The 23,893-nt window shown below is 36.1% G+C and overlaps 2 protein-coding genes and 1 long non-coding RNA gene across 4 annotated transcripts in view; 1 reads left to right on the forward strand and 2 right to left on the reverse strand.

Annotated features, from left to right (window-relative positions):
* The first annotated feature begins 2,610 nt into the window (after nucleotides 1-2,610).
* Nucleotides 2,611-8,811, forward strand: LOC139964122 (galactosylceramide sulfotransferase-like). Its single transcript, XM_071965484.1, has 2 exons — nucleotides 2,611-2,748; nucleotides 7,664-8,811. The coding sequence occupies exons 1-2, from the start codon at nucleotides 2,645-2,647 to the stop codon at nucleotides 8,667-8,669; spliced, it is 1,110 nt and encodes a 369-aa protein (XP_071821585.1). The 5' UTR covers nucleotides 2,611-2,644; the 3' UTR covers nucleotides 8,670-8,811.
* Nucleotides 8,812-8,924: 113 nt separating this feature from the next.
* LOC139964125 (uncharacterized) overlaps nucleotides 8,925-23,893 on the reverse strand; it is a 60,261-nt gene continuing 45,292 nt past the window's right edge. Inside the window, exon 2 of the long non-coding RNA XR_011791835.1 lies at nucleotides 8,925-8,991. This is a non-coding gene — a long non-coding RNA (uncharacterized lncRNA). The remainder of the gene's footprint in view (nucleotides 8,992-23,893) is intronic.
* LOC139964112 (complement factor B-like) overlaps nucleotides 13,107-23,893 on the reverse strand; it is a 32,990-nt gene continuing 22,203 nt past the window's right edge. For both annotated transcript variants that reach the window (XM_071965468.1, XM_071965469.1), the window contains exons 12-16: nucleotides 22,018-22,227; nucleotides 19,769-19,878; nucleotides 17,200-17,293; nucleotides 16,494-16,667; nucleotides 13,107-14,250 (exon numbers count right to left, since the gene is read on the reverse strand). In XM_071965468.1, the coding sequence (XP_071821569.1) occupies nucleotides 13,817-14,250; nucleotides 16,494-16,667; nucleotides 17,200-17,293; nucleotides 19,769-19,878; nucleotides 22,018-22,227 (1,022 nt within the window). In that variant the 3' untranslated portion in view covers nucleotides 13,107-13,816. The remainder of the gene's footprint in view (nucleotides 14,251-16,493; nucleotides 16,668-17,199; nucleotides 17,294-19,768; nucleotides 19,879-22,017; nucleotides 22,228-23,893) is intronic.

The raw sequence follows: 23,893 nt of genomic DNA on the forward strand, positions 1-23,893 counted from the left end.
GCGGCGGGCCGGACTTTTGCCCGCGGGCCGTAGGTTGGACAAACCCTGCCCTTACAAGTACGGTACAACTGCACGACCAATCAATAGGCAATTCCCAGTTTCAGACATTGCAAACAAATTAACCAACTGAAAAAATACCTGGTCAAAATGAAACGGTCCAAACGTGTTGGTAAACCCCCCAATGTATTAGATTTGTAAGGGGGAGTAGTTATCATCATACTGATGGGGCAGAAAAAAAAACCTCAGGATGTATCGATGTTGAGTCAGTGTAGTCTACCCATGAACTCTGTGATGTTAACCATAAATTTGTAATCTTATCTTAAACCTAAAATAATAATTATATATATGATGCAGTGCATATATTTAATCTACCATTAATGTAGAAGTTAGCATTATTAATTGATGTTCCAGTTGCATTTAAAGGGTTGTTTCGAATTTTCTTGGCGTCACTTGCGCAGGAGGGTAGGAAAGTGTGCGGGGTGTAACACTCCCAGATAATATTTAATTTTGAGCGAAAGCGAGAATTGTCGGGAAATATTTCCGATGTGTCAGAAAAATCATGTTATTTTGCGGTGAAAGTCTTATCAGGGCGATGGTGTTCATGGCTGTCGGGTAGAATGATGATCGCCGGGTTTGTCGGGAATGAAATTGTTATTGTCTTATACTTTGTTACAAGTCTACCATTTCGAAAATAATTACAATTTTACCATATAGCTGGTAATCTTTGACGCCAAACATTTGTTTTTGTTTTTGCGAGGCCGTATACCATACGGTGTTAATGAGTTTCCAATGGTTTCAATGCGTGTGACGCTGTGTTTTACGTATTGCGTCGGTGTTGCGCATATCGTCGTGCGTGTGTGTTGCGACCTTGGCTTAAATTAGCCTTTATTCTGTTTACTTCTGGAATATTCTAATCAATTGATACACAGGAACGATTACGATTGATGACGATTGACCTATATTTGTTTTGTATAGGATTAAAGCCCAACAATTCATGTAATCTGTTTTTCCTTAAACCGCCTTTGACGTAACGTATTGTATATGTGTAATTTTAAGAAGGATGTTGTCTAGTACAGGTACGGCTTTATTTAACGTCACATAATTATGATGTGTTTAGAGATATTTGCATTGAGAATTCTGTTCCATGATTATTGATTTTGTATAAGTTATGTATTCTTGTAGGTAATTGATTATTGTCGTTATTATTTATTGTTAGTTTAATTTTCCTTATTCGTGACCGTAGATTTTTTACAATTCATTGCAAAATGTTCATATTTTGTGTTGAAATGTTAACGTTTTTATATACAAAAAAAAAATAAAATATACATCCCTTCTCCAAAATGTCACGTTAACCTGCGATGTTTCCCCTCAAAATTCCACATTTTATGTCGCAATTTCAACATTTTAACTCACATTTTGACTTTTCATCTCAAAATGTTGATATTTTATGTCAAACTTTTTAAGATTTGTCTGAGGAGTTTGACGGATATATACCGCGTTATTTTTCATGTTAAAATTATGACGTTTCGCCATGAAATTCAGACGTTTATTCTACTGCTTTCCACCGTTTTGTTCTTGAAACGTTGACTTTTAATCTAAAAAATTCAACATTTAATCCGAAAATGTAATGTTTTACCAGCAAGTTGTCACGTGTTTGATCGAATTTGGGACGTTTTAACTTCTCGATGTTGTATTTTTATGTCGAAATTGTCAAAGTTTCGACATTTGTTTCGAAATGTTGTTGCTTCTGTAATTTGTAATTTTTTAATTTTGACAAACTACGGAATATGACAGTAAAACTTGATCATGTGATTGTTCATTTGTTCGTTGGAGAGCCCGTATCAAAGATATAAAGAGCGCTGTATTATGGTTCGAATACCGTTCTAGCCATAAATATCATTGCTCTTTTCCAGTGTCTATATTTTCCCCGTCAGCATTCGTTGCTTCTTTACATGAAAAATGAATAGTATTATAGAAATTCGACCTGGACTAATACAGTGTGTTTTAAGGTCGACGACATCATAAAGTTATTCTTTAACACGAAATGCATTAATCCTTAAAAAAGAATGCCGAGGCACGAACGAAGTGCACAGTTTAGAGAGAATGTATTACATATTTCTTCCCGCCTGTGGTCTTCTTCAGCAATAATTCACAGGGATTTTTTAAGTCATGCTATCTGAAATCGGGATCGATCCCTTCAACCTTTTCATTGCTGGTAAAAATGCACCAATTTATCTGTACTGGAAAAACTCACGTGAAGACTAATGAATGTCACAAATTCATCACAAAAGTATACAGTTCACCGTCAACATCTGTTATCCTCAACTATATGTGTACCCTTGTTGTTCAACAAGCTGTACCTAATTGAATCGATTGATGCATGAGGCGCAACATCTACCACTATTTTATTGTACAAAAATCGATGTCGTCACACCTGTTTAATGGGGGAAAAAATCAAAACAAAGTATTTTCAACTATACTGAAATCTGCAAACAATTGGCGCACAGTCTCATTCACTAATTAAAACAAACACTCGAGAAGGCGTTTCTGTCACGATAAGATAATTTTTTGTACAAGCAACGTTAGCGGAACATATCAATCGTCCAGAGTATCTTTATGTATCTTAACTTGTAACGTGGAAAATATGTCTACAAAATATCTTTTAATCTTCTTTTCAGTGTTGGCTATTTATATTGTTACAACGCATATTATCTATCAGCTAACACGTGGTTCGAACGAAACAACTCGGTGAGTATAACTGACTGATCATACATGTCCTGCACATCACGATCCTTTACAAACATTAACTCGTCGTGAAAATATCATTTGGGGTTTTGAAAATATCACTTAATTTATGAAGACTTTTTACTGCCTTTAATAATGTTGTATTGTTCTAAATAGCCTACAAAATACGCAAAAAAAACTATTAAGGGTTTATCGAATGTTAGTTGAATTGACATTTGTAAATTGCATCTCTATTATTGCTGAAGGCTTATTTCAATTGTTCTACGCATACCTGCCCCCCCCCCCCCTGCATTATTCAACCATACAGATTTGCGTTTAGGGATACTAATATAGACCTAATTTATAGTGTATACATATGCTGTAGAATGCACCATTTGACGTCTAATTTTGTTATCATGAGAGTCAAATTCAGTTACCACACGACAGCACTCGCCTTTACAAATATTTCATTCGTTTCTGGGCCCATAAAGGTTCAGCCCCTACTTAATAAAGTCACAGAAAGTCTAGATTCCCCCGCCCCCACCATCCTTTCCCCAACACTCACCATAACAAACATTCAACGCCACTGCGACTTTGTATGGGTATGTATACCAGCAAGCCAACAGTAATAAGCTATAAAACAAATAACACACTATGACATTTGTTTAATATTTGGTCCTCATACTGCGAGACAATATTCGAGAGGTCGAAGAGTATTGGATATGTTATTCTTGGTGTAATAATGGTAGAATAACAATCCTCAGTAGGCTTTCAACACTAAACGTCTCTCTTTTAAGCAATTTTTCTTGAATACAAAGTGCAAAAACAGACGATACCTTGTCCTCGAAATCGAACTTGTTTTTGTTACGTTATTGAAGGTATGTTTAGAGCGAAAAAGTATCTTATGCAGTTTATTTGTCATTTTACAAAATAATAGTTACATGTACAATGGCAGCTGCATGGTTTGGGTCGCGACTCTAACACATATGATGAGCTTGTAGATGATCATGAACTATTCTCAAGCTTATGAAACAGAATACTTGTTTTTTCGCCCAATATAGTTCTTATGATTCGACATCTTATTTACCTTAAAACGTATATTCCACCTTTTGCAGGAAGTTATATGGTTCATGATCATATAACACTTCGCCGGGTCGCAAAATAATTTTCCCAGCGCAATAAAGGCCATCATTTGCATACTTAGCTTCTCATTGGCTGGGTCTTGCACCTTTGATGCCGAATTATTAAAATTGGGAAGTTCTTGCTTACGCCATGTACAGGTGTGTGTATGTACATATACACGTGTACGCAGTGCTTCGTGATTCGCATACACGTACTGTATGAACTGGCGACTGTCATAAGACGACAGCTTTGTTGACAAGTTTTTCTTTGCTTTTGCGAGGACTTGTATTTGTACATTAACATCCATCAGTTCGTAACAAAAGGTTCAATTATTGTCTGAAAATCATCTGTCTTGGTATTATTGGCTAAATGAATGAAATATATTCTAATTTGGTAGGGAATGAAAATTTGGACTCTACATGGTTTCAATCCCTACAAGCTGGAAGTGTTTCAGCCCCTTATAACCTATTAACGGTCGCATGCGCATGTTTCTACTTAGTAGTTAGTACATGGACCAACAGTTTAATTCAGGATAAATCTGAGACTTGGAAAAAAATGTTTAATGGAACATTTCTGAAACCGTTGCTCTGTGTTCAAACTTTCTTGCCAAAGCCTTGATCTGTTTTCAACATCATTCTCTTCAAACGGTTAACATCAACATACGGAAAATGCATCAATTCATTGTGGGTGCCAAATTGTTACGTTTATATCATGCATAGTGATATTTTGTATCATCTTCAAACTGTCTGGTTTGATTTAACTTCTTTACAGGGGTGTGCGATGCATAACCACAGACCCTTTACACCCGTGACATAACAAACCGACACATAAATTAACTTAGTTGACTCTAATCAAACGCGAACATTCTGCTGCTAGACTGTTTTCATTTCTGAGTGTAGCAAACTGGCCTTGCGAAAAGTGGTATGTGGTGAGCGATTCTGTACAGCTGCTGTTAGTTGATATTGTAATGAAGCTTATGCATATGGACCCCAGCCAATGGGAGCGAGGTATGCTAATCTTGGCCTTTACTGCGCAGGGTGACGTATTGGTCGCGAAGGCGAGGGTCTGCAAACAAGTGAATGTTTTACGTGCAAAGTTTATTAGCCATGAAATTTCAATTGGGATGAGAGAGACAAATGTTTATGTGTGAGCAGGGGCGGATCCAGGGGGGGGGGCCGACCCGGCCCCGGCCCCCCCTTTTTGGAAATCAGTTGCGTTTTTTTTATGTGGGAGTACTTCAAATTCCTAATAGGCATAACTTGGTGAAAGAAAAGCCTAATATATATCCAGCTGCTCTTCCCTGAAACGCGATCGTTTTTATTCCAAATTTGAAACTAAGGAGAAAAGGTGAAGAGAGCGGAAGGGGAAGAAAGAAGGAAAGCTGAATAGAGAAAAGGAGAACGGGAGCTTCTTTATCGGTTATTTCGATTTTCCAGTTCTTCATCTGATAAACTCATTCACCAATCCAATCACCCGACGCCTGCAAGTTAAAAATCTCTCGGCAAATAACTGATAATGTCACGGCCGTCAGTATAGCTACTGTAGCCAGGCTCAGCTAGACGAGTGCCAGAATCGCCGGCAACTCAGTAAAAGAAATGGAATTAAAGGCTTCCGTATAGGCCGCAGCCCATGAGTCGCGCTATCGTGTGACAACGTGTTGTTATTATCCTCTGTTCAGAATGACGTCATCGCAGATGTCTTTCGTTCTCCGTGGAAAACTTAAGGAAACGGCTCCCGAATTGTACACAATTTTTAACGTTTCTCGCTTGTATATCAATGAATGTTGTTATTTCTCATTACCAGAAAGTTTTCTGAACATTTTCATCACGAAGTTTCACTATTTCAACGATCGGTGAAAGAGAAAACACAGTTCGATAATTGGTCCCAATTAATTCTTCTTCTGCCGACTGCCATAAAAATAATATCGAAATGGAAATTCTACGGTGCCAAATTTGACTTAAAATATGCACCAGATTGCATCTAAGGACGTTTCAAAACTAAAAATTTTCCAAAGGGGAGGGGGACACCCCCTCCCCTTAGACCCCTCCCCCATTTCAGTCACCACTTCCAGATCCGTCGGCAAATCAAATCCTCCACACCCCCCCCCCAACAACAACAAAATTCGCTACGCCCCTGTCCGCGTGTTGCGAGATTAAGTGCCAATGTTTCAAAAGTACATTTTTCAAATGCGTGGTTTTGATATGGGGTGTATAGGTAAGCTTGAACACCATTGGTGGTTCCTTTTGTTTAGGTTTGGTAGTGAGGTATTGCCCACGGTTTTCAAATTTTATGCCTTTCGTGGCTGAGGCAATTTCCTCTTCCTCATTCTTTTTCTGTAAGAAATCAGTCTCATTGTTACATAGACGTGCGTATCATAAGACTTCCCCTTTAATGAAGCCTTTAAAAGTGGCAAGTGGGTGTGCAGAGTTTCTGTGGAGGTATTGGAAGGTTTCCGTGGGTTTGGTGTTGACTCTGGTGTCTAATAACCCATTGGTTTCAAAACCTTGGACCTTTGAAGATTTTCAAATCAAGGTACCGGTATGGTACCTCGGTGTGTAATATTTCTACCGTAAACTTTAAGAAGCGGTGAATTTCATTCAACTTGTTTACTAGTTGTTCAAGTTCCTGAGGTGAACCGTCGTAAAGCAATAGAATTTCATCTCTATAGCGGAGCCATTTTAAGATTTTATTATCTGTCGGTAAAATCTGGTTTTCCAGTCTATGCATGACGATATCACAGATTTCCGGAGAGGCTTGGCTACCCATGGCGCAACCGATCTTTTGTAGATAGAATTGGTTATTGAACTCGAAACAGTTTCTTGTTAAAAATAAGTTCAATTAGTTTGCGCATGGATATGGAAGATATTTTATTTATTCCATATTCGCTTTTTTCCGCCTTTTCATAGACTTCTTGACATATATCTAATGCCTCCTCTTGGGGAGTATTGGTATACATGGCGACGACATCGAGTGTAGCAAGTACTACTGCTTTTGGTAACGGGGTGGATTCCACAATTTTCAGAATGTGATTTGTGTCTTTCACATAGGTGTTTTGTTTTAATACAATAGGAATCAAGAAATAGTCCACAAATTCCGATATTTTTTCGGTCGGTGATCCGTTTCCGCTTATTATCGGGCCATCCCTTAAAAATACTGCAGGTTCTTGGCGACAACGTTGCGTTAGATAGTGTAAAACCGCCTACACCCCCTTTCATTAATAAGTATAATCATAATTATCTCATTGAATATATCTTGTTTTATGTTTTTTCTTGGGTGAATCTGGTGTCATAATTTTCGCGCAAAAGAAAAAACGAATCGACGCAATAATAGTGTATCCATTGTACATGCACTGTTGAGCGTTGTTAAATATGTGTCTATCGAGAAAAAATATGTGCACAAAAAAAGCGTGTCTGCAACGTTTCTGGTTTTTCTAGTTTTTGACGAAATGTTTCACCATTTTGCATCTAAGCACTCACAATTAACCAAAAATTTCCAAGGGGGAGGGGGACAACCTCCCTCCCCTAGACCTCTCCCCCAGGACGCAGATCACTAAAGTGCTACCATCGGGATGTCGGCCCCCCCTTTCTCAAAATCCTGGATCCGCCCCTGGTGAGGATAAGGTGTTAAAGTTCTGTCACACATAAGCACTTGTTACCCCCCCCCCTCCCCGTCATCAGACTTACCTTAGGCCTATTCCCCACAGGTCGTCTTGCATCACTATATATGTACCACTGACATTCAATTTATCATTCGGAAATGAGAAACTCACCAATTTCACATTTATCATCTTTTCTTTTACATTCTGTTGTATGAAAAGGTCCCAAACTCTTCGAATCAACTTACATTTAGAAGATAATCACTGTCAACCAAGAAACAGCATTGTACTTGCGAAAACGCACAAAACTGGCGGATCAACACTAGGCACAATCATCGCACGTTATGGGTATGAGAGAAATTTAACATTTGCTCTACCATCAACTGGATTTATTCTGGGTTACCAAACTTTTTCACAGGAAATGTTACTAAGGCAACCGACAGATGAAGGATTTAACGTTTTAGTTAACCACGTGCCTTTCCACAGAGCTAACATGGAAAAGGTTATGAAACCTACCGCTAAATATGTTACTATCTTGCGTGAACCAGTTTCGCGATGGTATTCTGTGGTGGAGTATTACTCATTATTCAAACTTGCTCTTCGTCTCACCAAAGAGCAGTACGGAGCCATCAAAACGTCACCTCTTGACGATTTCCTCTCAGCAATAGCGAAGTGCAAATATTTTTCATGTAGTCTGGGTTATAATGGGCAACTGTTTGATTTAGGATTGACCGAAAATGTTTATTATACAGATGAACAGGCAATACAGAAGAAAATTAAAACAATAGAAGAAGAATTGGATCTGGTTTTAATTGCGGAGTACTTTGATGAATCCTTGCTGCTGTTAAAGAAAATGATGTGCTGGACATTCGAAGACATAATGTATATTAAGAAAAAGCAACGTCGAAACGTGAGCCGCGAGCCTACACGTATAGAACAGGCCAATGCGATACGAAAATGGAACAAAGGGGATGTCATGCTCTATCAACGATTCAATCGAACATTATGGAATAAAATCAATAAATATGGGCCCAATTTTCAGAAAGATTTGAGACGTTTTAGGGAAATGAATGATGTCACAACTAAATCTTGCGTGAATACTACGTCATCAGATATCAACGGGAACTATATTCTTCAGAACCGAAGTGACCTTTGCCAAAACTTAAACAGAGATATAAGACCATACACGGAAATGCTTGTAAAAATTGTGAACATGCGCGGGCAATAAAGATCATTTGTAACCAAACAGAAATATTACAATGAAGATGGCCAAATTCACTACTATTTTCAGGAAGTTTGATGAACGTTTCGATAGTCTGACACAGAATGTATGGTAAGATGCCGACTACACAAAATGTGACAGTACGGTTAAGAGACTATGGGGAAACATCAGCTAACGGACGCAGAGAAAATCATTGCGTTTTAGGGGATCTGTTTACCAGTTTAATTTCGTAATCCGAATGACTGAGTAGAAGGAAGTGTGTTTCTGTTTATATAATTCATTTATTTGCTATGAATAACTCAAAGGGAACGTTGAATTGGCTTCCAACCTTACCGGTATATGCCAAGTATATATAAACATATATCTGGCTATACCATTGTCATTTCATACCATATTCTTAACCACTTGCCAGATATCCCCCAAATTAAGTGGTGAGGTGTATCCCCTGGTGATAATACGGACTTGTGCCTTGAACTTTCTTCAGAATAAACTAGCAGACACGAAAGGACGAGTAAAGCGAAAAGTGATCTTTAATGTTTTCTAAATTCAGTTACAATGGTGGCTGAGGTCAAAAATGAAATGAGTTCATACATGAAAAGTGCGATTTTTAAACAAGCTAATATTCTTCCCTCAATCAATTAATTGTTCATGGTGGGTGTTTGCGTTGACAGCTATACATACATTTATATATATATATATATATATATATATATATATATATATATAAATATATATATATATATACAGACATATATATATATATACATATATATAAACATATTCTTCCCTCAATCAATTAATTGTTCATGGTGGGTGTTTGCGTTGACAGCTATACATACCTTTATATATAAATATAAATATATATATATATATATATATATATATATATATATATATATATATATATATATTTCTGTCTGTTCAAAGTATCTCTTTCGAGATCCGGCTTTAGGAATCACAAATGATTTTCGAGTTAGTTAGCATCATGTTTGATCTCTAGAGTAAGGCAAAATCATAATATGTCACCAAAAACAGAACTAGCATTGTTCGATACAGGTGACAAACGCCTACAGTGGAATTACGACCTTCCTTACCGGTTTCGAACCTCTGGACATACAATCAGCGTCCATAGCCTAGTGGTTAGGGTGTCCGCGTACAGAGCGGGAGGCCCGTGGTTCGCATCTTGGTGGAGGCTGAATGTTTTATATATATATATAAATATATATATATATATATATATATATATATATATATATATATATATATATATATGTATGTATATATATGTATGTATATATATATATATATATATATATATATATATATAGGCTGAATGTTTTTTCACTGTTCTTGATTTCCAACTCATAACGATTTTCATTTATATATATATATATATATATATATATATCTATATATATATATATATATATATATATATATATATATTTATATATATATATATATCTATCTATATATATATATATATATATATATATATATATATATATATATATATATATATATATAAATATATATATATATATATATTTATATATATATATATATATATATATATATATATATATATATATATATATATATATATATATATATATATATATATATATATATCTATATATATAATATATATATATATATATATATATATATATATATATATATATATAGGAATAACGGAAAACTGTTAAACAACTATGCTGCATTTAGAGAAAGGTTGGATCTCGAGTGAGATACAATAATTGAATTAGGTAAGTGATTGGAAGTACAACAGCCAATGTTTGGTTTTTGCAGAGCTTTCGAGCAAAACTAGCTCTTCTTCAGTGCATGATCACCGAAAGTGACAAGGAGTAGCAGGAATTGAAACTATTTTATGGAGAAGATGTCGGCATGGTTGTAAAGCAAAGCGACATACAGATTTCTGCTGAATTGAGCGGAAGTTTTAGAAATTCGGATTATTTTAATCCGCGTAGGATTATTTTAATCCGATTCCGTCGTAATTGTAAAGGAATTGTTTTGGTTTATCTTGGACGGCAAATCGTTTCTGATGTTTAAACCGAATGGTGCCGTGGTCTTTAGGTTTAGTTCCCAGAAATTTTCTTTCGCTTTCCTAGATTTATCTGTCCAAGAATCGTTCTGGTCAATGGCAATAACACGCAAATTCTCAATTGAATGATTTTGGAGATTGAAGTGATTTGCAGCAGGTTGGTAAATCTTTTTTGTTTTGATCGCCGATCTATGTTGTGTCATTCTCATTCTGAGAGTGTTTTTTAGACTCTTCAATGTATTGTAAGTTACAAATATTGCAGTAGATGAGGTAAATGACATTTTTGGATAGGCAGTTAATTTTGTGCCGAATTTGGAACGTGCGTTTGGTTTGGTTGCTCTGAAAGGCCCCGGTCGAATCGACAAGTAAGCACGTTTTGCAATTTTGTGTACAGGGCGATGATCCTGTAGTTTCTGTTTTGCTTTCCCCTAATGGGGTGTCATCCCGAAAGGATGCCCGAATTAAGATATCCCGTAGGTTGCTGGGTCTTTTAAAAGCGATGACAGGTAATTCTGGGAAAACTGATACCAGGCGTTCGGTGCCTTGAAGTAGGTGAAAATTCTTCTGAATGATATTGGCCAGTGGTGGGAGACCAGGGTGGTATTCAGTAACCAATGGTACCCTTTTGGAACTAGTTTGACGAGTTTTTGTACGTCAATGTTTCGGTACGGGGTTTGCTTTAAGCCTTTTTGATGGCATTTTCAATAGTCCTGAAAATACTGTCTGTTTAGGAGGTGTTGTGACAGTTCTTTAGTGCGTGAATCAAAATCGACTTCAGAGGAGCAAATGCGTCGAATGCGCAACGCTTGGCTGTACGGAATATTTTTGGTACAGTGACGTGGATGGCAACTGCTTGGTAAGAGGTAGTTGTGCTTGTTCGTGGGTTTATTGAACAAGTCTGTTTTGAGTGAACCATTTTGTAGGGTCACGGTGGTGTCCAGAAAGTGAACGCCATGTCCATAAAAATCAGCAGTGAATTTGATAGTGTGATGAAACGAGTTTATGTCATCAATGAAGAGTTTTAGATTTGCCTCACCATGGGTCCATATCATAAAGATATCGTCAATGTAACGTAACCACGTGTGTGGTTTCAAGTTTTGTCGAGATAGAAATTCTTTCTCGAGGTTTCCCATAAAGATGTTGGCAAAAGACGGTGCCATTTTGGTACCCGTAGCGGTGCCATGAATTTGGAGGTAGTGTTTGTTGCCATATACCAGATTATTGTTGGTCAAGATAAGTTGCATTAATTCGGCCAATTCTTTCTTCGTGGGTTTTTTTATACGTTTCGGTTTGAATGCTTTTGTGCAGGCCGAAATGCCCTCTTCGTTAGGGATATTTGTGTATTACGAAGACACATCCAAGGTAACTAGCAGAGTTAATAAGGGAAGATTTTTTATTTCCCCAATTTTCCGGATGAAATCCGTAGTGTCCTGCACATAGGACGGTAGGGCCGAAACAAGAGGTTGGATGAGGAGATCCACGAATTTGGACATTTTTTCAGTCGCTGTACCATTACCCGATATTATGGGCCTCCCGGGATTGCCTTCTTTGTGAATTTTAGGCAGAAAATAAAAGCGACCAGGCTCGTTTTCCAGGAGGTTTTGGCCTAACTTGCGGTCAATGGAACCGTTATAGACTATCTTTTGGATGACTCTTTTCACGTTTTGTGTGATTTATTGAGTAGGATCAGAATCTAGGAGTTTGTAGTGTTGAGGGTTGCCGAGTAGTCTGTTGGCTTCCTCTCTGTAGAATTGTTTGCCCATAGCGACAATTGCAGAACCCTTGTCGGCTGGCTTGATGACAATGTCATCGCGCTTCCGGAGTTCATGAATGGCCTGTCTCTCAGTTTTGTTGAGATTGTCGCGGAAGTCTGGGGCGGAGGTCTGTGTTTTAACATCATATATATATATATATATATATATATATATATATATATATATATATATATATATATATATATATATATATATATATATATATATATATATATATATATATGTATATATATATATATATATATATATATATATATATATATATATATATGTATATATATATATATATATATATATATATATATATATATATATATATATATATATATATATATATATATATATATATACTGGTAAGTGTGCTCTTGTGCTCTCTATATATATATTTATATATATATATATATATATATATATATATATATACTGGTAAGTGTGCTCTTATTCCTTATTATAGTATCCTTTGTGTAAAAGATCGGCAGTGTACCATATATGTGTACATATAGCCTGTAACATATTAAAATATGTGATTGTGCATGCAGTGATCCTTTATACTGCTGGAATAGGTTTCCTTTTTTTCCAGAGAGGAGATTTACTGTGGATATGTGCCGTTATTTCTTGCATCGATGTTAAAAATATGTGGAAAAATTAATTGACTTTGCATCCTTCAGAAATACTTATAATAATTAGCCCCATGGATTTTAATTCTACTTGTTGTTCTCATCTGTGGAAGCTATTTCTCTCACCGTTTTGTTTTGTCCTTATTATTGTTAATTAGGAAGTAAAGAAATGGCAAACCACAAAAACGCACTGATAATATCACTGAAGAACGCTATCATCACTAAGCAAAAGGGACGTCGGGTTTGTATCTGTGTTGGTTCATGCGATGCTATTGGGGCTGGATGTAATCGGTAGAAACACTTCTACTAATGTCGTTTAACTTAAAGCATCAATTGTGCTAGTCTTTATTCTTAAGGTCACTTGTAAAACATTTCATCACGTTTTGTCTAGCACATTTGTACGATATCCTCTCATTTTAATCTAAACATTCATTGGTTCACTTTTTTTATATTATTATTCTTCTGCTGTTTAAAGTGAATCTTTTCGTGGCTTATCTGACAACATTATGTTACAATAACTATCGGCTACTAATGACATTTCTTTACAAATTATGAGAGATGCATCAACATTCAAATTAAAACCAAAGAAACTATATCAAAAGTCAGTATTTTTAAAGTCCTGTTATGGGAAGTGTTCACTATCGATATATTTGTCTCTGTCTATTAACCGTTACCGGGGCCACGTCTGTATCTAATTTATGTGTTCCGCCTCAACCGCGCTGCTTCCGGGTTGATATTTTCATTAATCCAAGGAACAAAGTGTGGGACATTTGCGAAGAAATCTAACTCAGTTTGCAAAGCACATCCAATACCCCAACTGGTAACTCCAATGACAGTCCAACGGCGCGATGTCCCTCTTTTAGCATACTTCACTAAAGGTCCTCCCGAATCTCCAGAGCAGGGTCCTACTTCTCGACCGAGGTACCCAGCACACGTCATAGTTTCATCAAACCAGTCTTCTTCATCGTTTCCAACCAGACTTGCTTCACATTCATCTCTCGTGCGAAGTTTCAAGATTAGTTCATGAAGGTCGCGTTGTGGTATTTTGGGAACATTCGCTTTGGCTGGAACTACTCCGTTGTGTCCCCATCCTGTCACAACTGCAGCACCAACAGTGAGCAACCGGTTCTCTGTTGGTTAATATAATGATCAAAGTGTGACTGAGACAACGTTGTAAATTAAAGCAAGGCTGTGTTAACACATCCAAGTTTATAGCAGCTACGTTCAGTTTATTTTCATCGTTCTTACAGCGGGGATGAGATATATTGTAGTCGGTTTGTCATTGGGGCCTATATTTTGTCTATTTCAGTTGCCATAGCAAAGGTTGCCATGGTAGAAGTTGATGTTCCTGCTCAGAGAGTCTCCGTAGGGGCACCAATTATGGGTGTGATCGGAAATCCCCAGCTGAGCGTGTGGAACGCCATTTTAACTTTTATTCAATAATAACAGATATCTCTAATTCATTTCCAGATATTTCTTATTCCTTTGCAGATATCAATCATTAAAACATATTTGAGATATCCAAATTGACTTCGAGATATCAAGAATTCGAATTCGAGATATCCAAACTTGAATTAGAGATATTGGGAATACAATTAGAGATATCGAAGATTTAATTAAAGTTTGGATATCTCGCATTCATTTCTTGATATCTCGAATTCAATTTTGGATATCTCGAATTCAATTCCACATATCTTAAGTAATGTTTCCTTTTAATATTCTTAATTTATTCCTTGATAGTTAAAAATCAATTTGAGATATCTTAAATCAAATTCAAGAAATCGAAAATGCGATTTCTGATATCTCAAATTGAATTGATGATATCCGAAATAGTTAGAGATATCTTCAGTTTAATTCGAGATATCTGAAATTAATTGCAGATATCTCGAATTAAATTGAGGAGACCTGTAAATATTGAAAAAATGTTAATATAATTCATAAATATGAAACACAAAATGTATGTAATCACATCAATGTGATTTTTACACAAATCATTTCTGTACTTAATAAGGAAACTATTCCTTTTCGATTCACTCCAATTATCGTTCTTACGAGAACTATACTAGCGAGGCTGCTACACAGGCGTGCCATCAAACCAATATCTATGACATTCTATGTTATGTTCTAGAAATTTGTACATAAAATGCATGCCCTACTCCACACCCATTTGGTACTAAACTGAAATGTTGTTGGTTGAGGGCAGTGTGACATAGTAACACGATGAAATGATTTTGAATAGCTTATGAAGTGGGGGGGGGGGGGTTTCAAAACATTATGTTTGAGTGTTCCATTGTGTGAAGGAAAAGTGTGTCATGAAAACCCTCTCTATATGAGCGAAGGATCCCAATTTGGCTATGTATTTGATGGCCTTTAGATGGATTGTCAACGCGAGCTATGGTGTCATACGGTTTAAGGTTCGAGGTTAAAGGTAAATTTTGACTAACTAACTAAATAACAGCGTTTGGCCATGTCGCACATACTAAACTGATAACATGGCCGAAACCCACAAATCCATGTGTGATATCAAACTCTTTTAAGGTGAAGTTTCCAGTGCATTATTAAAAGCCAATAGCACATGGTCAATGGAGGTCAAAGATCAAACTTCGCGAGTATAAAAACAAGAAAGTGGTCGACACTGTGTCGCTAACACTTGTCGAAAGTCATAGAGGAAATTGCTGCCTTGACTGAAGATGATAAAATAATACACTGCATGCAATTTATATTAAAAGAATACTAAGACTTCCTTTGGCTAATATGGACATGCCAAAACGACAAAATAGCTGAAAATGTCATACTCAAGGTAGCAGTAACCATTGCAATGAAAGTTTAAATAATGTAAAATGTCAAAGGTCTGAAAAAGGGTGTAGCAAACTCCACTTCAGTTGTGAGGCTCATGTAGGACAACATTGCTGGATGTATGATGATCGATGTGCCTCTGGTGTGATGACGTCATAGTGGTCATATACCCAAATTTCGGAAGAGATTTGCAGCACCATGGACTGCCGATATAGCTGTAGTGGTCTTTACGTCATAACCAGCAGTAAATAAAAATTGAATGTGTACCAAGTGGTTTGACAGATATATAGTAAATCAATAAAGAATAACAAACCAGAAACATTCCACTTCACGACCGGTTTCGTATACACACACACACACACGCACACACACACGCACGCACACACACACACACACACACATATATATATATATATATATATATATATATATATATATATATATATATATATATATATATATATATATATATATATATATATATATATATATATATATATATATATATATATATATATATATATATATATATATATATATATATATATATATATATATATAGGGCGCTTGGTCTCACCTTTTGCGGGATCTGGCAGACAAGCCTTTCTAATATGAAAACTCAGTTGAACAGGTTTTCTGAGTTGAATCAATGCTATGTCATGACTCTTCGTGACATTATCGTAGTCGGGATGCAGAATGGTCTGGTTGACTTGTAATTTCTTCCGTTGCCCATCGAATCTATTAACAATGCCTATAGGGTATTGAAGGGAATAAGAAGTCAATCAAATAAACGAAAAGATACTTGATAAAAGATGTATGCTTCTCCGCAAATCCCTGTCGGTATTCATGCTAAATATGATGACTGAAGTATTACTAAGCGCCAAAATACTCAACTTGAAGATATTGAATGCAATACATCAGATCACGAGATATATCTTTCGGAGTGCATCAAAGATATTTGTCAAAAACAAGCTTTACTAGTGTTGTGTTTGTTTTCTATGTATTATCAGAGAAACAGTCCGATTTAATGACTTTCAGCACATTCATGCACAATTGAATATTCCCAGAAAAAAAGATAAAACTATAGATAATTAACATCTGTGATTAGACAAAAACGCAAGTTTGTGGTAATAAATAGACTTCTGAACCCGCCCTGGAGGGCGACCTGGGGCAGAAGGATTTGTCTAATTCTTCATAGACTGAATGTTAAAATTACCCAGTCCCCAACCCCACCCCAAACTGAATGTTTTTCACCGACTAGCGGTGCAGGTGCGAGCACTCACCTGCATAAGCTACGAAAGTGACATTACCATGGAGACAACTTGCTGCCGTCAAAATCCAGTTTGCCTCAATAAGCGTTCCCCCACAGATGTTGTTCTGTCAGAAATTGTGTTTAATGTTGTTCAACTCAAAACAATATAATGATATATAAAGCATTCTAAGCATTCTTTCTGTAAAATGATATTGACATTTCAAACACCTTTATTTGTGTGGTATGTAGTGCTTGGCCAACCAGATCATTATTTTAATCGATATGTTGTTAACAATTCACATATAAAATTAATAACGATAACATTAATTTTACTCGAATATTTTGATGTCGAAGAAAGCTTATTTTGTAATTGATGTATTTAATAGTAATGCCTTATATACAATACTGCATTCACCACGAAGTTTGATATTACAAATAATTTCCCGTTTGACTTTTTATAATGGAATTTTGAGCGGCAGTCCCAGAGGGTGGAAAGCCAATGTAAGGCCTATTGAAAGCCTTTCTGATAATATTCTGCGTTTTGTAATTCTGAGGATGAGACCCTCAAACATCTATTTTGGTCCTGTCCAGTTACTCAGATAATTTTGGCAAGTTATTTCTGCAACATGTCTGAGATACAACTTTGACTTTCATTTGGAATATGTAAAGTTTGAATTTTTATATGAAATAAAGAAACCGATAACTTTTTCTTACTGTATGTATTTTTTTCAACTGTAAAATAAATAACTGAATTCCCAACGCATCAATTCTTCAATAGAAATTCCACTTTCTGTTACAAGTTGAGCGAAATATCCTTTGTAAATGACTTGAGCATTTTACGTTTCCAAGAAATTTTCATTGACTGTGTAAATTTATCTGTTTAATTTGGATTCAGGATTTTTAATTTGTATATAAAGTACAAATTGTCAATTAAGACAATTGACTGATATCACGAGGTAAAACCAGAGGGACCCCCCTCCCTATCGGTTACTTCCCTTTAAAAATGCAGCGCAAGAGTAGCAAGCTAACCCTAGCTGCAGTTCATACTTCAGTATTAATATAAACAGAGGCAGTGCTTACATAGTAGTATATAGAATTTGTCACCAGACAGGACAAGGAGTGTTTTGACAGAAAAAATACAATGCAAGTGGAAAAAAGAAAAAATATGGGGTATACATAGATGGCGATTAACCACTTCTTAAAGTCAAGAGGTAACAAGCTGATACAAGCAATATTATGGGAGCAACTCATCCATCATAGGTAGTACAATGAATAGGTTAGTTTAGTAGAGCATAAACTCTGGAAAGAACTTTAAAACTACTTGTAACAGCTGATACAAGCAATATTATGGGAGCAACTCATCCATCATAGGTAGTACCATGAATAGGATAGTTTAGTAGAGCATAAACTCTGGAAAGAACTTTAAAACTACTTGTAACATCTGATACAAGCAATATTATGTGAGCAACTCATCCATCAGAGGTAGTACCATAAATAGGTTAGTTTAGTAGAGCATAAACTCTTGAAAAGACCTATTAAAAACATGTTAAAGATGATTAAAGCAATATTAAGGGAGCAACTCATCCATCATAGGTAGTCCCGTGAATATTTAAGTTGAATAGAGTATAAACTCCGGGAAAGAAATTTAAAAATACTTGTTAGGTAAATGCGTATAAACACAGGGAAGTCTAAACTTAATCATATGATTTGATGGACGTAAGAGTAAGAGCAAAAGTAATGGAAACTGTTCAAAGTCTTAAGTCAGTCGAAGGTTGGAATCCTGCCACTTCACATAATGTGAATTACTTATTTTGCTATGTGCCTAGGTAGAGCATAGACCTCCACCTAAAACAGCAAGAAGGTTCTACTACATAACGGGAAGTCAAATCAGCATAAGTTTCACATCTTCATTGAGACCTGACCTGTAGAAATGTCGTATGGTTTGACTTTTGCAAACCATTAATGAGATTTCACCTTAATCAAATTGTGCAGCAAATTTACTTATTTCATGTGGGTAATCTACAATGCATATATAAATTTATTTTAAAGTAAAATTTCTCAAGATAAAAAGGATTTGATATCTTGACATTTGGACCTCTGCTGAACTCATTTGACCTTTTACATCCCCCCCCCCCAAATAATAGGGTTCTTGTACTCACTATAAGACATTTGGGATATCATGTTTACAAAGTTTTATTTAAAAGGCTTTACAGAGTGTGACCTTATAATGACAATTGAAATAAACCAAAACCAATAAGATTCTTGTACTAATTATGGGGAAGCCACAGGAAATATGAGATTTTCACATTTTGTCCTCTTCTAACCCCAAATGATCTTTGACCATCCAAAATATTATCGTTCTTATACTAATTATGGGGAAGCCACATGTCAAATATGAGATTAGCAGAGGTTGATTATCTTTTGCGATATCGTGTTTACAAGCTAGGCGTCACACACATACACACGTTGACTGCCAATGGTACTTGCCTTTCTATGGCAATAACCAAACACAGAAGAGAAATCAATGAACAAAAGTGACAAAGAAATATATATATAAAACTATAAAGGCAGTATGCTTTTCATACAATTGACACACTTACGTATATATCAATGTAAATTTGCCATGGCCAGTCACCCAATTTGGCACGTGTATCTTCTACGCTATCTCTCCTTGATATTCTTCGGGGGGAAACGCCGCACTCACTGTAATCTGAAAATTAAATCACATTTTGGATGAATGAACGGAATATTGCATGCGGAAGTGTTGCAAGTGTAACGAAATACACCTATCACAATGTTAATTCTAATTTCATCTTATTAGATCAATCTTTATTGTTCATGCATTCAAACCCTTTGCAGCCATTTGGATTCAAAAGTACACTAAGCATGGTACGTCGTCGTGAACTTCCTAGCATGACAATGCATGACAAAGATATTGATATCGACCCGGTCCGACGATCAGCTGGTGAAAAGAAAATCATTTTCGAGTCCCTCAAGTTGTAAAGCGATATTATTTTTCTGGCAGACGGAGTAGCAAACTTTTTCTAACAGAAAGTTTAGCGCCCCTTGATATATTTTGTACCTAAGTCTATACATACAGCTGTAACCAGGGTGTCTACTGGTTAGAATTGCTTTATATTTTACTTGTGTTATTCCGTCTTTATTTTCATTCTGTTTCTTATTCCGCACTCACTAACGCTCTTTGTTTAAATTTCCCCTATCAATTATTGTAACTTGGTTAATGAAACTCAAATACTTTGTTTGTTTTGTATCGGCCGCCTGTTGAGCGGTTTCTCCGATGTGATGCCTTATGCCAGGTTGGTTTTAGTCGTTCTTATAAAACAGATAGAAAGTAACAGTCAGTAAAAGTCACGAAATTACTAACTTAATTTCCAGAAGAGTGGAGAAGAATGTATTTATGTTTTATTCTTAATTAATAATGTTTGTTCATTTGTTTTTCGTGAGGGTAGCCTTATTTGGGCACTTGGTGTGGAGGAAAGGAATTTATGGGATAGGTGAAAGAGAATAATGAACTCTACACATAAGATAGGGAGAGGCGAGAGGGCGTCGGAGATATCTAAATAAAGGAGAGGTAGAAGGTCGTCGAGAGAGGGAGAGATTTGGTAGAAGAGGACAACACATGAGATATAGATAGAAAGAGGGAGAAAGGTCGAGGAGAGAGAGGTGGAGAGAGGTGGAGAGAGGTGGAGAGAGGTGGAAGGTGGAGGTAGAGGTGCAGAGAGGAGGTGGAGAGAGGAGGATAGAGGAGTAGAGTTACCTCTTTATTATTCTTTTACGGAGGAAACAGACAACTTATTCTTTCGTACATTAAATGTTCGATAAAGTCGTTTAAAATGAGAGCAACATCTTCACATCATTTTCTGTTTAATTTTTTTCGACGGAGGACATAATGTTAGGCTTCTTCTTTATCATTCAGTTAAAACCCAGAGAAGAAAAACTCAGATTTGTATAATATGGAATGTGACTGTACAACATTTGAGTGGGACTAATAGATCGTCGACGTTAACTTTCTGGAAGCGGAAGGTAATCTTTTTTTTAATATTTTAACTATACTAGGGCGGTCTACCTTTTGATTTGTGCATGCGCATGTGCATTTGAGTCGCATCTGTTTAATGTTCTTTGGCTTTTGGGGAGATAAGGATCAGCTAGGAAGGAGTCTCCCGGGAGCCAATTATCTGTGAGTTCGTTTTACCTTTATTTTCATGTAATCTTTTCTACTCCAAAACTATTTGATACAGGTCAGTGGAGCCGAGTTAACATCATAAAGATGCATTATTATAACCAGAGAACAGTGTTTGTATTTTTTCAGTCTTCTTGTGTAACTTCCCTACCAGCCCCAAGATTGATAAGTTCAAACATTCACGTGTAACTGACACGGTCCAAAGTCACCTAACCTTACTCAAATTTACCGGTCCAACCTATACTTCAATTGCTTTCATCGTTTCTCACGGTTACCGGCTATACAGCCTGCTTGTTTGAACATCAGTGACATGTTGCTTAGTACTTAGATACAAAACTTTATTTTAAAATTGATTTTCGTACTGCACACGTTTATTAGAATTCTTATTTTCCAAACACAAGCAAGCAAGAACATAAACACATTAGCTTGAAATGCAATAAAAATAGCTACCTTAGCCAAGCCTGCCAAGAATGACATTCCAACTGCCTCGATCCGCACAATGCAACTTACAGCATGTTACAGTATGCGTTAAATACACTGCTGATGACAATTCATAACAACTATAAATCCTATACAGGAACTCCATATAGGAAGAACATTACAGTACAAACCTTTTCATGAAGAATTTGTCTTAATTCATATACTTACCGATTGTTTGATTGGTGATTATCTTGTTGAATTCTTCAAGCGTTGAGTAGTCTTTCAAAAAAAAAAGATGTTCGCGTAAAGGTTCACTTGCCAGAGCACTGAGTGTCCGTCTGGTAGCGTTCTCGCTAATTCCAATACAATGTATTGTAACACCTTGGTCCCTAACTTCTTTGGCATACTTTTGTGGGTCACCTCCTTCAGTAGCATCCCCTGTTATAACAAATACATACAAATGACACACGCACGCAAACAAAACGGTGTAGAAATTAGAATTGGAATTAAGACGGTCTTAAAAGTTTCATAAGTATGATAGTATACAAGGCTATATCGCTATTGCTAGACGCACTCGGTCTACCGCCCCGTGCTCACCCTTACCGAAATCCCAGATATAAAAATCCAGATCTGGCCCAGATCTGGAATTTTAATCTGGACCAGATCTGCTCTAGATCTGGAATTTATATCTGGCCAGATAAAAATATGGGCAGATATAACTTGATATTAAATAAATTTTTATATGGCCCATATAAAATTTGATCTGGTTAAATTTTAATGCATCCATATCTGGACCATATAAAACTTTATCTGGTTGATATAAAGAAAATTCAGAGAGCAAGACACACACAAAACATAAACACAGAAATCAACTGGATTGGAACATAGTGGAAATATGTTATGTGCATGCACATTACACATTTTTACTATACCTTACCAAAACATTTGCAAAATGATATTGGATACATGTACATTCAAATTTTGGACCCAGGTAAATCATATTACTTACTTAAATAAACTGGCATATCGCGATATCGCGCGGTACCGCTAGTACACCTAAAAATAATACTTAAAGGTTGAGTTCTTTATTCTTATGTGGTCCTGTAGATGTTAATACTAAATTGCGTTGTGCTATTCTTTTATTTAATATATTTGCTTTAATAAATAAGTTTCAGGAGGGCGATATATGTTCCATCCAGTATAAAAGTTCAGTCCCAAAATATATTCCTTGTTTCCATCCGTTCCAAAAAAATCTTCCTTACTTCTGACTGTTCAGCTCACTGTAGAATCCTTTGCCAATGTCCTGACATCAATAGGTTATTATTTAAGAATCTCCATCACATTGTCTTAATGTAGCAATCCTTTCATTTAAACTTCCTTTTGCTCACTGCTCCTACCATGTGTACACTAGTGTACACATGAAAGGGAGTTCTCTTTCCTATCTCACTCCCAGAGTATCAATACACATATGTCCTTTGTTTACAAGCGGGATTTCACACTTAAAAACCCTCTGAGTCATCCTGTTTCTAGCTTAGAACCTGTGGTTGCCTAGCAACCCAGATAGAGATAGTTATTCCCCCCCCCCTCCTTTGACTTAGTGTGCACTGTAAGTGATTTACGATTGAAATATATATGCATAGTACAGTACCACAATATAGTGCAATGTAAATCTCTATGAAAATACACTATGTAAGAGCAAACAGTCTAACATGTATATCCAGTTATACCTGGCTTTAATTGCCAGATAAAACTTTATCTACACATCTGGATTGACTCTATATCAAGTTATATCTGCCTTTGTTTGAACAGATAAAAATTGATATGCATATCTGGATTGACTCTATATCCAGTTATATCTGGCTTTATATGGCCAGATAAAACTTTATCTGCATATCTGTATTGACTCTACATCCAGTTATATCTGGCTTTATATGGCCAGATAAAACTTTATCTGCATATCTGGATTGACTCTACATCAAGTTATATCTGGCTTTATATGGCCAGATAAAACTATCTGCATATCTGTATTGACTCTACATCCAGTTATATCTGGCTTTATATGGCCAGATAAAACTTTATCTGCATATCTGGATTGACTCTATAT

This window comes from Apostichopus japonicus, chromosome 22, assembly GCF_037975245.1.
Source record: "Apostichopus japonicus isolate 1M-3 chromosome 22, ASM3797524v1, whole genome shotgun sequence".
In the NCBI taxonomy this organism is placed as follows: Eukaryota; Metazoa; Echinodermata; class Holothuroidea; order Aspidochirotida; family Stichopodidae; genus Apostichopus; species Apostichopus japonicus.